This window comes from Hemitrygon akajei, chromosome 10 (assembly GCF_048418815.1).
Source record: "Hemitrygon akajei chromosome 10, sHemAka1.3, whole genome shotgun sequence".
NCBI classification, from domain to species: domain Eukaryota; kingdom Metazoa; phylum Chordata; class Chondrichthyes; order Myliobatiformes; family Dasyatidae; genus Hemitrygon; species Hemitrygon akajei.
The window spans coordinates 88,825,105-88,842,239 of record NC_133133.1 but is presented as its reverse complement, the minus strand read 5'-3'; the positions used below and the strand labels follow the sequence as shown (position 1 = coordinate 88,842,239).

The following is a 17,135-nucleotide window of genomic DNA, read 5'->3' as shown; positions in this document are numbered from 1 at the left end:
CATCACATTTCTAAAAATGTATAAAATAATGCTGAGATAATATCTTGTCATAATCAACACCTCATCAAGCAGATGTCATTTCAAGCCAGTGACCGCCCTCCCACCCAACCTCAACCTTCCTGACTTCCTTTGGCATTCTTACTTATAGAACCAGGCGAGAAAAAAGACTGCGGGGAGAATTGATCAATGCACTAAGTGCACATTCATAAAACATGCACTGCAACCATAGTCCATTAATAGAATAGAGTTCTCGTCTATGCACAGCCTTTATCATTCTTAGCATTTTGTTGTTGAAAGCTCTCCAAGCAAATATCACCAAAAGTGACAGATACTCCTCAGCAAGAGCTATTGCATTACCATAACCAAAAGGTTTTTTTTTAGCAATTCCTCATTATAACTCATCACTGAGACATCCTCTTAAACCATTAAGTCTTATTTTCAGTCCTTTCTCCAATCCTTCCTTCACCTTTTATTTCCACTCTTCCCCATTGTTCAGGTACTCTGTCCTTTAAATTCCTCTTTCAACCCCTTAGTATTCATTGACCTTGCATTTACAGCTACAAAGAGCTGTCTCCATACAAACAGCAACCTGAGTGCCCCACCCTAATGATCATTCCAATCCCTAACAGCAAACTTGTATTTTTTTGAAACTCCTCTCCCACTAACACGACAGGCTCTCTGAACTTGTGTGGTCTCTGAATCTAGGTACTGTTTTGTTGACCCCAATTCTCTTTCCAACTCTGGGATAGATGATGTTGTCAGTTCTCTCTCCTCCAGCACCACCACTTCTTCAACTCTGTCACCATCACCACTCTCAGAAATGCAAGCTCTTCTCTGCAATCCAACATTTCTTTTCTTCACCATAAGAACAAAGTTCTTCTGTGTTGAAGAACCCCTCCTCCAAGTCACCCCCTGACTTATGCAGCTCCTTTCCAGAGTTCTTATAGTCAGATTCTTAGTCTCTTCACATATGCATGCTGGAAATCTTGAGCAACACACACAAAATGCTGGAGGAACTCAGCAAGTCACAGAGCATCTATGGAGGGAAATATACAGTCAACGTTTCTAGCCAAGACCCTTAATCAGGACAGGAAAGGAAGGGGGCAGAAATTAGAATAAGAAGGTGGAGGGGAGGAGAAGGAGCATGAGTTGGCAAGTGAAACCAGGTGGTGTGTAAAGCAGGTAAGTAGAGGAAGGAGTTGAAGTGAGAACCTGGGAGGTAGTAGGTGGAAGAGTTAAAGGACTGAAGAAGAGGGAATCAGATAGGAGAGGACCATGGGAAAAATGGGAAGGAGAAATGGAACCAGAGGGAAGGGATGGGCAAATGAGTTGATGAGAAAGAGTGAGAGGGGGACCAGAATGAGGAATAGGAAAAGAGAGAAGGAGGGAGGATGAGAAATTACTGGAGATTGGAGAAATTGATGTTCATGCCATCAGGTTAGAGGCTACCCAGACAGAATATAATGTGTTGCTCCTCCAGTCTGAGTTTGGTCTCATCATGGCAGTAGAGGAGGCCATGGTCAGACACACTAGAATGGGATAGCACAGACATGATGGGTCAAACTGCCTTCTCTATATCTTTCTGTGATCCTCTGATTCACAGCTGATTGCTGTTGATTTGGGATAGAATTAAACTTCAGAAATGTGGGTATGGATGCCTATTTCCTGAGGCTGAAGGATTGAAGAGTGGAGATCACAAAGTACTGTAACTAGACACTGAAAAAATAACACCTGCTATGGTCTGTGGTGCCTGTCTGGAAAAGTGATGGAAACAGATGTGATTGTATAGTTCAAAACAAAGTTAGATGAACACTTAGAAGATCACTTATGTGGATCTAACTGGATATCCATGACAAAGAGCCTGTGCATACGTTATTGACCAAATAGCTACCTTCTATAATTTTATAATTTAGTGAAGATCAGCATATTATTTTTGTCGTGTCAAACATTCTACTGGGTAAAGTGATTTTTGATTATGTAAAATTACAGTTTAGATAAACTGAATTAACTGGTTAAAATGCTTCGTATTTAATTATGTACAGTATAGTGCTGCTCTTGAACATCAAAGCTTCTTAAAAAAGATAAATAAGTAAATTATTTACAGAGACTCTAATGCAGAAATATTCTAGGCACAGATAAGGCTTCCGCCTCTCCTTCAATGAAATAAAGCCAATGACACACAGTAAAATTCAATCAGCGGAAATATGAATACTTGCTCAGAGTAATTATGTGAGCAGAGCAATGATGACTTTTAGAGATTAACTGCATGCCTGGGAAGTCTAATATATTCCACTCTTAAGGCCAATATACAGAAAAGATAACGTGTAATTATTTGGTGTCAGCATCAGCCTGTTTTTCTTAATCTCTGAAGATTAGACCATAGATGAAATAGGATCAGAATTAGGCCTTTCAGCCCATCAAATCTGGTCCACCATTTGATCTTGGCAGATTTATTATCCTTTGACGACCATACTAATCATGAACCTATCAATTTCCGCCTTAAATATACCCAATGACAGCCTCCAGAGCTGCCCATGACCATGAATTCCATGGAATCACCACCTTCTGGCTAAAGAAATTCCTACTCCTCTTTCGTCTACATGGGTGATCTTGTATTCTGAGGCTGTGCCCACTAGTTGTATACTCTCCCCCTCTATCTAGTCCTTTCAGTATTCAACAGGTTTGAATGACATCTCCCCCCACCCCCCATCATTCTTCTAAACTCCAGCAAGTACAGGCCCAGAGCCATCAAAAGCTCCTCACACATGAACTCTTTCAATCCTGGGACCATTCCCAAGAAGCTCCTCTAGACCTTCTCCAATGTTAGCATATCCTCAGATAAGAGACCCAAAACTGCTCATAATATTCCAAATATGGGCTGAGCAATGTCTCCAACATCTTATAAAGGCTCAGCATTAGATCCTTACTGTTATATTCTAGTCCTCTCGAAATGAATGCCAACATTACATTTGCCTTCCTTACCACTGACTCAACCTGCAAATTAACCATGAGGGTATCCTGCATTAGGATGTCCAAGTACCATTGTATCTCCAATTTCTGTGTTTGCTCCCCATTTAGAAAAATAGTCTACACCTTTGGCTTGGCACAAACTCAGTAATTCAGAAACAGCTTCTTCCACTCTGCCATCTGATTTCCAAATGGACATTGAACTAATGAATTTGAAAAGCAAACGAGGAAATCTGCAGATGCTGGAAATTCAAACAACACACACAAAATGCGTTCCACCAGCATTTTGTGTGTGTTGATTGAACTAATGAACATTACCTCACTACTACTTGTTAAATTTTATTTCTGTTTTTGCATTACTTATTTTAACTTAACTATTTAATATACATATATATATATATATAACCTGTAATTTTATTTTTCTCTATATTTATCATGTATTGCATTGTACTGCCACCTCAAAGCTAACAAATTTCATGACATTTACCAATGATATTAAACCTGATTCTGATTCTTTTGTTCTTTCTACCAAAGTGCATGACCATAGACTTCTCCAGACTATATTCCATCTGCCACTTCTTTGTCCATTGTCCTAATTTCTCCAAGTCCTTCTGTAGTCTCCCAGGTTCCTCAGTGTTACCTGCCCCTCCACGTATCTTCTCATCATCTGCAAACCTTGGCCACAAAGCCATTAATTCCTTCATCTGTATCACTGATATATAACGTGAAAAGAAACAGTTCCAACACCGACCCCTGAAGAGCACCACTAGTTATTAGCAGCCAGCCAGAAATGGCCCCCTTTTTTCCCATTCTACGCCTCCTGTCAGTCAGTCAATCTTCTATCCATGCTAGTATCTTACCTTGCTAAGCAGCATGTCCAGCACCTTGTCAAAAGCCTTCTGAAAATCCAAGTAAATAACATCCACTGAATCTCCTTTGTATATCCTGCCTGTTACTTCCTCAAAGTATTCCAACAAATTTGTCAGACAGGATTTTCCCTTAAGGAAACCATGCTGACTTCAGCCCATTTTATCATATGCCTCCAAGTCCTCTGAAGCCTCATCCTTAATAATAGACTCTAAAAACTTCCCAACTATTGAAGTCAGATTTATTGGCTTTTGCCTATCCCCCCTGTTAAAGAGTGGAGTGACAATGCAATTTACTATTCCAGAAACTAGTGATTCTTGAAATATCATTACCAATGCTTCCACAATCTCTTCAGCTACCTCTTTCTGAACCTTTGGATGTTGCCCATATGGTCCAGGTGACTTATCTATCTTCAGACCTTTTAGCTTCCCAAGCACCTTCTCCGTAATAGCGACTATACTCCCTCTACTATCTGACACTCTCAAATTTCTGGCATACTGCTGATGTCTTCCACAGAGAAGACTGACGCAAAATGCTTATGGAGTTTGTCAGCCATTTTTTTGTTCCCATTACTACGACTCTGGCTTAATTTTCCAGCAGTCCAATATCTACCCTTGCCTCTCTTTTACTCCTTATATATCTAAAAACAACTTTTAGAATCCTCTTTTATATTATTGGCTAGGTTACCTTCATATTTCATCTTTTTTCTCTTTGTTACTTTTTAGTTGCCTTCTGTTGATTGTTAAAAGCTTCCCAATCCTCTAGCCTACTACTAATTATTGCTATATTGTATGCTCCTCAGAATTGGACACAAATATTTAAAAACAATTGTAAAAATTAAAAGATTGCCCCCCAAAAAACTACAGGTCCTCAGGTAGATGATATCACATGTTTGACTTTCTGAGATCATTCCATGATTTTCACCTTAACCAACAAAAAGCCATCATATTTTACATTTGTTGGGTAGAATTATAACTAATTAAGTTTTTGGTGGACTCCTATAACTTCCAAACTTTAACCATATCAGGATTGCTATAAAACTAGTCCAAAAAAGACTGACAACTATGACACTACTTTTAATAATAAAGTTGCTATAAAGCAGACCTACCTTCAGGAACAACAACAACACTTCCATTAAAACACAAGTTCTGAAGATATTTCAAGGCACTTCATAGAATTTTATCAGTTTTATAAGGTCAAGCCACACAAGGCAGATTGTGAAATAGTTCATCAATGATTTAATGAGGGACATAAAAGTGGAAAGAGAGGAAAAAAGAGAAATTAACAGGGAACTTCAGGCTAGGTGCCAGAGTCTTGGCAATTGGAGGCCTGTCCTTTTATTTTACATACTTAATCTCAGGAATTGGAGCACTGAGATATTCAAGAAGGACTGGGAGAGATAATAGAGAAAAGGAGGGGTTTAATGACAAGGATGAGAATTTTAAAACCAAGTCAGGATCCTTTTATAAGTTAGTAAGCAAAAAATGAACACAGAGGCAGCAGTACTTTGGAGGATAACATGCTGTCCAGGAGTGCATGTGAATTGACACAAGCACATGGACAAAGGTCTCTGTGGGAAATGAGCAGCGGCAGGAAAAGAGATGGTCAAAGCATTCATCGTGATGACATAAATACATGCACTGAATCCCATCTCGGGATGCCATGTATAAGTAACTTTGCAAACTCTCTGGCCTAGTCTTGGATAGATGAGAAATGGAATTGGGACTGGGTGGATCTGATTTTTCCAATATTCAATTTGAGATGAGTCTGCTCATCCACAGTTTGATGATGGTCTGACAGCATTGAGATTGGAGAAAGACTATGATGGTGATGCAGAGGTTACTCTTGGTATACTGTAGAAACAAAACTAGCTTTCCAATGTGAAGATTTCTTGAGTCCGATGACTTGACCAGAAGTTCCTTGAGAGATAATAGGATTATCCTAACAACAGTGAGTTAGTTCAATACTCTTGTAATATGCAAGCCAATACCAAGAAAAGTGACCATGAAAGATGCTGGCTCGTTCAATCCCCAGGCAGGAATGGAATGCAATATATCTTGTCAATAGTGTCACTCTAAGCATCACAACTTTTTGGTTTATTTCTGATTCATTTAGCCACTTCTTTCCCAATAAATTGCCAGCAAGCCGTATTTAATGATCTGTAAATACTTAGTCAGTGTATGTAGATCAAAATGAAATGGGACCATGAGGTACTGTATTTTGAGCAGGCTCCAGGCCAGCAGTGGCAGAGAGTTGAAATGGACATGACAGAAGGTCACTCTAATGGCCACAGTACAGTAGGAGACTTGAAAGAAGAATGAGAGATAAGAATGAATGTGGCTGTAAATATTTTGCTCTGTGTGGTGAACTACATATACCTGTCAGGACACGCCCCCCCGCTGACTGCTCCCGTGGCTCCTCCCACAGACCCCTGTATAAAGGCGATTGGAGGCACGGCTCCTCCCTCAGTCTCCAGGATGTCGTATGGGGATCTCTTGCTGCTGACTGCTCTCTTCCAGCGAATAAAAGCCTATATCTCGCCTCACGTCTCCGAGAGTTATTGATGGTGCATCACTCTGTATGTAGTAAGAAATTGGATTTGTTGATTGGCTGGTGGTAACTGCAGTCAGGTGATTTTTACTTTTGTTCAGGGGCTTGTTTAATGAAAGCCTGCCTTGGCATTATGCTAGAGATTAATCTAGCAGGGCCCCCCTTCACAGATATTGCTAACTGCATATGAATAGATACATAGGGTTTAAAATTACAATTTTTAAATTATATCCACAGCTGTTTTGCAGTGAACTTATTTTTCAATCCAGTAAACTGTGCATAGCACCATATGCAGTGTCTATTCGAACTCCCCTTGCAGGTTGCAAGTGTCTGATATACTTCAGGAATGCTGTTGTGCAGAATTTTACAAGCTGCAAATCAAAAAAGGGTGGGTGAAGTTGATGAGATAACAGATTTGTATAACCAGATATCCTTCCTGTTTCAGCAGCTGTGGAGCACTGGAAATGAGCCGTACAATATCTGCACAGCATCAACTTGTCTGATTCTATGCAATCATTCATTAAGCACCCTCTGCAACATGTTACAGGTAAGCCAGAAAACTGTGAGAAGGAACCCATCCTCCCATTGATGTCTCACCCCCACACATTGTATGAATCCAGCAACAACAGAAACAACATTTAGTGGTACTAAGTGACTCGTTATCACATGCCAGTTCCAGGGATTTGGAAGGTTTCATTTAGCTAAAAGCTAAGTTATCTAATGAGGACCATAGAACAATGCAGCCCAGAAAGAAAGCATTTGGCTCATGTTGGCTCTTTGGCAGAGTGATCCAATTGATCTCCCTTCCAAGCTGAGTAGAAACATTTCCTCATACTTTACCAGTCACCGTAAATCCACGCCCTCGGTTACCAACCCTTTTGTATTGAAAACAGTTTGCAATTATTTAATGAAGCAAAATAATTCATGATTTTGAGCACTGTATTAACATTCCTCTGTCTTTCCTGCTCTAAAATCAGCAGTCCCAGCCTGTCTGGTCTTCTCACTCAACATCCCTTACCTTTCACTAAATCTCATCCAATTATTATTTGTAATTTCTTTTCAAATTTTATTATCAAAGTATGTACATGATTCCATATACTACCCTGAAATTCATTTTTTGCAGGCTTTTTCAGGTAATTTAAAAATAAAGGATTTACAAAAACTATACAGAAACAAAGACTGACAAACAATGTGTAAAATAAGGCAATTTATGTTAAGAAAATACTGAGAACATGAGTTGTAGAGTTATCATACTTTGATGAACTTTTCCTTTCATAATTTATTCAATACACATTTTCACACCTATAAATATTCTATAGACATGCAACAACATAATGCTTTCAACACATCCACTACAAAGTGGCTCCATAGAAGAATGTGAGTCTCTGACTGTGGTTTGAGATGTAGTTCAAGATGAAACATGAAGCACATGAATCACTGGCTATGTCTGCATGTAAACACTCAACACATTCACATCAAATCAACTGTGAGGTTACAAGTTTTCAGGAAATGGATTTCATTGGCTGTGTTGAAATAGCTGATGATGATTTACAAAGGAATTTGCTTCATGTACTTCTACAAAGAACAGCAGTAGTTGTTAGCTCATAAGCATGGTTTTACTGACATTGAGTTGGAACAACAACCTTACACTCAATGTAAGACCAAAGAATTGACTGTGGACTTCAGGAAGGAGAAATTGAAGGAGCACAGACCAGTCCTCATCCAGGGGTTAGCACTGGGGTCAGTTTCGAGTTCCTGGTTGTCAACATCTCTGTGGATCTATCCTGGTCCAACATACTGATGCAATTATGAATAAGGAAAGCCAGCAAGAGCTTGAGGAGAATCAGAATCAGGTCTAATATCACTAGCATATGTCATGAAATTTGTTGTTATGCAACAGTGAAGAAAACTAAAAATTACATTAAAAATATCTATTTCTTAGTCTAATTTATAATTACATTATATATAATACTGTGCAAAAGTCTTAGGCACATACATAACTAGAGTACTGTAGTAATTTTATGTGTTGCACTGTACTGCTGCTGCAAAAAAAGCTAATTTCATGACATGTGAGTGCCGATAAACCTGATACAGATGTGGGTCTGTATTGTGGACTGAGAATGGGAAGGGGGCAGGGAGAGGGGATTCATGCTTGGGAAAATGGGAAGGGACAGGGGAGGGAGTAGAAAGCACCAGAGGGATATTCTGAAATGATCAATAAACCAATTATTTGGAATCAAATGACCTTGCCTGGTGTCTCAGGGCTGGGTAATTCTGCAAATGTGCCACCCCCTGTCCCAGCACTCCTTCTCTGTCACCTGTCCTCCAACCCTCCCATGGCTTTCCACCCTCACCATTTGCACTCCCAGATTTACAAACTCGCTCCATGTTCCGTGCTGACAAATACAGTACTGTGCAAAAGTCTTAGGCACCCTAGATATATATTTCTACAGGTGTACTCTGGAGAGCATTCAACTGGTTACCTCACCATCTGGTATGGAGGGGCCATTGCACAGGATCGTTAAAATCTGCAGAAAGTTGCAAACTCTGCCAACTCTATCATGGGCAATAGCCTCCCTAAAGGCTCAATGTCTTTTATGCTTCCTTTGAAAGGGAGAATGAAACCACAGCTATGAGGATCCCTGCAGCATCCGGTGACCCTGCAATCTCTGTTTTGGAAGCCAACATCAGACTGTCGTTCAAGAGAATGAACACTTGCAATGTGGCAGAGCCCAATGGAGTATGTGGTACGGCTCTGAAAACCAGTGCCAACCAAATGACATTGTCAATCTCTCTTTGCTAAGGTCAGAAGTTCCCACCTGCTTCAAAAGAGCAATCATTATACCAGTGCCCAAGAAGAGCAGGGTGAGCTGTCTTAATGACCGTCATCCAGTAGTACTTATCTAAGGTGATGAAATGCTTTGAGAGGTTGACTATGGCTAGAATTAGCTTCTATCTCAGCAGGACCTGGACCCAATGCAATTTGCCTATTGCCTCAGTAGGTACAGAGCAGAAGCTGTCTCAATGGCGCTCCATGCAGCATTGGATAACCTGGACAATGCAAATACCTATGTCAGGATTTTGTTTGACTATAGTTCAGCACTTAACACCATCATTCCTACAGTGCTGATCAAAAAGCTACAGAACCTGGGCCTCTGTATCTCCCTCTGTAACTGTTTCCTCAGCTTCCTAACTGGAAGGCCACAATCTGTACAGATTGGAAATGACATCTCCTCCTCGCTGAGGATGAACACTAGTACACCTCAAGGGTGTGTGCTTAGCCCACTGCTCTACTCTCTATATACCCATGACTGTGTGGCTAGGCACAGCTCAAATACCATCTATAAATTTGCTGATAATGCAATCATTGTTGGCAAAACCTCAGATAGAGATGAGAGGCCATACAGTAGCGCAATATACCAGTTAGTGGAGTGGTGTAGCAGCAACAACCTTGCACTCAGCGTCAGTAATACCAAAGAGCTGATTGTAGACTTCAGAATGGTTAAGATGAGGGAACACACACCAATTCTCATAGAGGGATCAGAATTGGAGAGAGTGAGCCACGTCAAGTTCCTGAGAGTCAATATCTCTGTCTCTGAGGACCTAACTTGGATGCAACATATTGATGCAGCTATAAAGAAGGCAAGACAGCAGCTATATTTCATTAGGAGTTTGAGGAGATTTGGTTTGTCACCTAAAACACTCAAAAATTCTACAAATGTACCGTGGACAGCATTCTGACTGTCTGCATCACCATCTGGTATGGGGTGGGGAGGTGGCTACTGCACATCAAAGTAAGTTGCAGGAATTTGTACGATTAGTCAGCTCCATTGTGGGTACTAGCCTCTGTGGTATCTAAGACATCATCCAGGAGCAATGCCTTATGAAGGTAGCATCCATCATTAATGATCCTCACCACCCAGGACATGCCCTCTTCTTTTTGTTACCATTGGGAAAGAGGTACAGAAGCCTGAAGGAACACACTCAGCAATTCAGGAACAGCTTCTTCCCCTCCGCTATCCAATTTTTAAATGCACATTGAATCTATGAACACTATCTCACTACTTTTTTCTTGCTTTTTTTGCACTACGTATTTTCACACACACACACACACACACACACACACACACACACACACACACTTAATGTAACTCAGCTTTTTTCTCTATATTTATTTTTCATATATTTTTTTGCACTGCTGCTGTAAAGTTAACACATTTCACAACATACTATATGCCGGAGATATTAAACCTGATTCTGATTCTGAGCGACTTGCATATTTTGTTTTAAATCTACACTAGGTGTTCATTCACAATGTGTCAATGAAAGCTCAGTGCAAGTTCTATGTGATTTCATCTGTGATATTAATCACAATATGACTACCAGTTACTCTTCATAATCTGCCATTATGTGCAATGAAACTGGCCAAACACATTGCATGATGTTACTATTCAAATCCTTGAATATTACTTTTCAGAATGGAACTACTTTACCTGTTCATTTCTTCCAAGGAGTCAGTCGCGAAGTAGAAGCTCTTAATTTTTGGATGGCAAGCCTTGAAGGCACTTCAGGGAAACAAAATGTTACAGTCACACAACACAGACCAGAAAAGAAGGAAGGTACTGCAATTATTTTTAGCAAGTAGTTATCAACGGAAGCACATTGTTTCTTTAGTCCATGCAATATTATAAAACTATTGACCCAAAAATCTCTAGTCTGCTCCATATATACAGTTTTCCCAAATTTCTCCTGACATCGTTTAGGAAGGAAGTTAAGCAGACTGCCAAACATCCAGGAAATGAAAACATAAAATAAAAACTGCAGATGCAGAAACACCCGGCAGATTAGACAGCATTTGTGGAAGGAGCAACAGTCAATGTCAAGGACCTGAAATGTTAGTTTTGTTTTTCTTTCCACCAATGCTGCCTGACTTGCTAAGTGTTTCCAAACGTTTCTGTTTCTGTATCGATTATCATCTTATTCATCGCAAAATCTGCTCTGTGTGTTTAGAAATATAATTTTATTTTTCATTTTTGTTTGATCTTAATTAAACAAGGAAATTAAAAGACAGATGTTTGCTCTTTGCAAATTCACAGACAAGCACACAGGTATGTTATAACTGCACAAACTCTCTGTATGTCCCTACATCTATGATTGTATCATAGAATTGTACAGTGCAGGAATGGAGCCTGCCCACCCACCTCATCCATATTGGTCATGATGTCAACGTACACTAAGCTTTGGACTTGCACCCTGGCTCTCTCTGTATCAACATTCCTAAAGTCCCTGCCATTTACTCTAAATATCCTGTCAGAATATGACTTCCCAAAATGAACTACCTCACTCATTAGTCATAGAAAAATACAGCACAATAATAAGCCCTTCGGCCATCTAGTCCATGCTAAACCATTTAAACCGCCTACTTCCATTGACTGGTACCCACATTATAGCCCTCCATACCCTACCATCCTCCATGTACCTATCCAAACTTCTCTGAAGCGTTGAAATCGAGCTCATATACATCATTTGTGCTGGCAGCTCATTCCATACTCTCACAATCCTCTGAATGAAGAAATTTTCCCTCATGTTCAAACTGCTCAGCTTTCGCCAAAATTCATGACCTCTGGTTGTTGTCTCACCCAAACTCAGTGAAAAGAGCCTGCTCGTATTTACCCTATGTACTCCCCTCATAATTTTGTATACCTCTATCAAATCTCCTCTCAATCTTCCATGTTCCAAAGAATAATGTCCTAACCTATTCAATCTTTCATTATAATTCTCATCTTCTGCTAGGGCCCCAGCAATTTCTGCAGTGTCTCCCATAGTGTCCAAGGGAACACTTCGTCAGGCCCTATGGATTTATCCATCCTAATTTGCTTTCCTCCTCTGTAATCTGTACAGGGCCCAAGAAGCTGATGCTGCTTTGCCTCATTTCTATAGACACTGTGTCCATCTCCTGAGTAAATACCAATATTAAACATCTCGCCCATCTCTCTTGGCTCCACACGTAGATTAACAGTTTGATCTTCCAGAGGACCAATTTTGTCCTTGCAATCCTTTGCTCTTGACATATCTGTAGAATCCCTTGGGATTCTCCTTCAGCTTGTCTGCTAGGTCAAGCTCATGTCTTCTTTTAGCCCTCCTGATTTCCTTAAGTGTTCTCTTGTATTTCTTATACTCCACAGGCATGTCATTTGCTCCTTCCTGCCTATACCTACCATGCATCTCCCCTTTTTTGTATCTTTTTGTGTATTTTCTTTGAAACCAATGGCATTGTGATCACTAGATGCAAAGTTTTCCCCAACATGAAGTTCTGTCACCTGCCCTGTCTCATTCCCTAATAGCAGATTAGGGAAGTATCACACACTCTCTCATTGGGACTTCCATATACTGATTAAGGAAACGTTCCTGAACAAACTCTATCCCATCTAGTCCTCTTACAATATAGGGCTCCCAGTCAATATGTGGAAAGATAAAATCACTCTTGACGGTAGAGGAGGCCATGGACAGACATGTCAGAGTGGGAGTGATCTGTGGAATTGAAGTATGTGGCCACAGGGAGATCCCGCCACTGCTGGAGGATTATGTTACGGAGGATTATGCGTTGGATCTGTAGGCTGGTAGGGTGATAGGTGAGGACCAGGGGGACTCTATCCCTGGTGGGCTGGCAGGGGGATGGGGTGAGGGCAGAGGTGCGTGAAATACGGGAGACACGATGGAGGGCAGAGTTGATAGTGGACGAAGGGAAGCCCCTTTCTTTAAAAAAGGAAGACATCTCCTTTGCCCTAGAATGAAAGGCCCCATCCTGAGAGCAGATGCGGCGGAGGTGGAGGAATTGAGAGAAAGGGATAGCATTTTTGCAGGAGACAGGGTGGGAGGAGGAATAGTCTAGGTAGCTGTGGGAGTCTGTAGGTTTGTAGTAGACATCGGTGGATAGGCTGTCTCCAGAGATAGAAACAAAAAGATCTAGAAAGGGAAGGGAGGTGTCGGAAATAGACCAGGTGAATTTGAGGGCGGAGTGAAAGTTGGAGGCGAAGTTAATGAAGTCGACGAGCTCACTGACATCCAACTCACTGACCTCCGTTGATACCCCTGCCCCCCCCTTACCCCCATCCCTATCTATAATTTTAGTCTGGTTCTCTTTCTCTCTCTTTTTCCCCCCTCACTATAATCTCTCCCCCCAGCCCTACCTTTCTTTCTCTTTTATTTCCCATAATTCTCCACCTTCCCCCTAGCCCATTTCCCTCCAGTCTATCACTTCCCAGCTCTCTACTTTATCCCTCCCCCCACTTCTTATCCCCCCTCGACCATCCCATGTTACTTCATTCCTGATGAAGGGTTTCGGCTCGAAATGTCGTTAATACCTCCTCCCATAGATGCTGTCTGGCCTGCTGAGTTCTGCCAGCATTTCGTGTTTTTTACTTTTCCTTTCTCTCTGAACACACTTTGGAGAACCTCTTCACTCTTCCTACTTATGTCATTGGTACCTACATGGACCATGGCCTCTGGCAGCTCATCCTCCCACTTAAGAATGCGGAGGACTCAATCAAATACATCCTGGACCCTGGCACCTGGTAGGCAGTATACCATCTGGGAATCTTTTTCCTGTCCACAGAACCTTCTTTCTGTTCCTCTGACTGACGAATCTGCTATCACCACAGCTCGCCTCTTCTCCCCCCTTCCCTTCTGAGTCAGGTCATCCCCACCCATCCCCAACAGTATCCAAAGTTGTATCCAAACCTGTTGTTGAGGGGGATGGCCACAGGAGTACTCTGCATTGATTCCTTAAGCCCTTTCCCCTTCCTGACTGTCACCAAGTCTCCTGTATCTTGAGAGTAACTACCTCTCTAAATGTCCTACCCATCATCCCCTTAGCCTCCTGAGTGATCCAGAATTCATCCAGTCCCAGCTCCAACTCCTTAACGTGGATTGTTAGAAGCTGCAGCAGGATGCACTTCTCGCAGGTGAAGTTGTCGGGGATGACAGAGGTCTCCCTGCCTTCCCACATCCTGCAACAGCAGCATTTAACTATTCTGCCTGGCATCCCTACTGCTCTAACTGTACAAATATAAAGAAGGAAACAATAAATAAATTGAAAAAAATCTACCTACAGCTCTTTAATCTTCTCTCTCACAAGCCTCTACTCACTGAAGGCTCGAAGAGCTAAAGCCTCATATAACCATTGTCCACTCCAACATCTTGGAACCTAAACAGTAATTCAGAGTGGAAGTAACTTATCCACAAAGAGAGAAGAACAATAAACTTGTCTGCAATAAATTCCATTTGCCACCGTCCTGGCTAGACTTTTAGCTGATATATGTTCCACTGTGTCCTTAAACAATCTTCTTCATTATTTATGACTCTGCAAATAGTTTGTCATCTGCAAAGTTATTAATCAGACCACCAGCATTTTCATCCTAGTCATTTAGATTGATCTTCTTGCTGTTAATTTTGGTGTGATTTTGCAGGTTTCAGGTTCAAATTGGCCAAAATACAGGCAGTTGCCCAGAATCAAGAAATTTTATCTTTAGACGATTAAAGCTTAGCAAATAATTCCCTTGTTTTACAAATTTTACTTTCAACACTTACTATTTCCGTCTGCATTCAATAGCTCTGTCAATCCGAAACTCTGGTAGACTGATAAATCCCTCTGCCTTTTCATCCTGGCAAAATAAGACATAGAGCCTGTTATGTTGTTCTGATGCTTAAAATAAAGTTCCTGTTTTGATAGAAAATGTGTCAAATTTTGCACCATTTAGGTTTTGCCAAAAATGATAATTGTTGGAAGTTAATTTCTCCACCATGGGCACCCAGTCATTAATGTAGCTAGAACTGATCTAATTAAACCATAAACTATTTAAATTAATTTATTCTAATTGTGATTTTGTGTGATAAACCTCAAATTGCAGGATTGCGTAAAGCTGATTTTATGTTTCCATTATTTCCTTAAGAGTGACTCAGTGCTTTGCATAATCCATCAAAAGTTATCCACAGACGTAGTTTGAACAATAAAAAATTGCTTTTGTTGCTGAATTGTATCATTAGAGCTTTAATCCTTTCATTTTGGTGTAGTGGTGGTCCCTCATACAACAGCTAACAGATAAATAAAGCCAGTCTTTATTGGCTTTATAGTTGGCTTGTAGTTTGCCTTGATATCAGAGCCAAGAAATGACATCTGCCCAGGGTATGTGGACAAGGGACTTCACCCAGGCCAAGAGAGTGTTTTCCAACTAAATTCACTACATTAAACCTTGTTGAGATTTGACTTAGTTGGTATCAGTTTGTGGAATTAGTAGTACACACAGTAAGCTCACGATTCAAATTTCACATAACAACTTCATAAGCATAATCAGGTTTATTATCATTGTCTTTTATGATTTTTATTTGTTCTGTGGCAGCAGTGCAGTTCCAAGACATAAAGTTACTTCCCTCTTTTTACTGTTCAGCTTGCTCCCCTCCATCATCAGATTTCTGAATGATTCATGAATCCATGAACACTAGTTTGTTATTCCTGCCTTTGGCACTATTTATTTATTTTGTAATCTATAGTGATTTTATGTTTTCTACTGTACTACTACTGCAAAACAACAAATTTCATAAACTGATTCTGATGAATTGAATTGTAGATATTACAATTTCACAAACTAAGGTGAATACTGATCCCTTTGCCTCTGTAGTAGATGTTAAAACCACTTTCTGTCCATTTGTGCAAGCAGGTCATATGATGTGACAGGTTAGTGCTTCTTGTGTATGACATTATGTAACAAGAATGTGAAGCATTTTAGTTCTGTTGTGCACATTGTTTTTGAAAGATTAATCTTGAATTAAGTATTTTTTCCCAAAAATCACAGGAGATTCACAAATCTGCATATAATTGACAAAAAAAGGCAATTAGTCAAAGCTGAAGGCTTTACGCGAAAGACCATTTTGTAATGACGCATTATTTATTCATGTTTGTTCTTGCATTCTGTGCATTTTAACTAGGTGTGAACAGCTGAGTAAACACTGCTGCCTCTGCCAAGAGAACTGGAGCACTGGGCATTTTGTAGATGCCCTTCCTGGTAGTGACATGAATGCTGGTTTTAGGAAGTCATTGTGTTGTGGAGCTCATGTAAGCAATTGGCTATTTAAGCACAAAATGCTAAATGCTGAGTACAGGCTATTGCATTGGTTGTCCACAAACTCTTTCCAGAACTCACTTGATCCATTCTAAAGCAACCCACACAAAGTGCTGGAGGAGCTCAGCAGGCCAGTCGGCATTGATGGAAAAGAGTAAACGGTCGACTTGTCAGGCTGAGACCCTTCATCAGGACATTTTTCATCAATTATATGCAGATTTGTGAAACTCCTATGATTTTCGGAAGTCCGTCCTGAAACACTGGCTCTTTTCCATAGCTGCTGCCTGGCCTACTGAGTTTCTCCAGCATTTAGTGTGTGTTGTTTTGGATTTCCAACATCTGCAGATTTTCTTGTGCTTTTGATCCATTCTACCTCTGCCCTCTCCAGTCTCTTGCATCCTCTTTCACTCTCAGATTCATAACTTCACACACGTAAACCTTTTACTCTTGCAAATATTCTTCCTAAAATTCTGCCCATTATAACACTTCATATTAAGGAGCCTCCTTTCATAGTTCTCCTTCTAATGCTCAACCACTTGGAATATTACTATTGTTAAAGATTCTTTATCACTGAGTAATTGTCACAGAGACAGAGTTAATTGGTAGTACAAGGGATTGCATTTGTTTCAATGT

The 17,135-nt window shown here is 40.5% G+C and overlaps 1 protein-coding gene across 2 annotated transcripts in view; it reads right to left on the bottom strand.

The window, feature by feature from the left end:
- The window catches only part of LOC140734522 (connector enhancer of kinase suppressor of ras 2), a 1,506,781-nt gene that overhangs the window by 61,739 nt on the left and 1,427,907 nt on the right, over window positions 1-17,135 (bottom strand). For both annotated transcript variants that reach the window (XR_012100554.1, XM_073058598.1), the window contains exons 17-18: window positions 14,974-15,047; window positions 10,878-10,949 (exon numbers count right to left, since the gene is read on the bottom strand). Coding sequence is in view for 1 of the 2 variants with exons in the window: in XM_073058598.1 (XP_072914699.1) it covers window positions 10,878-10,949; window positions 14,974-15,047 (146 nt within the window). In the remaining variant the exon portion in view is untranslated. The remainder of the gene's footprint in view (window positions 1-10,877; window positions 10,950-14,973; window positions 15,048-17,135) is intronic.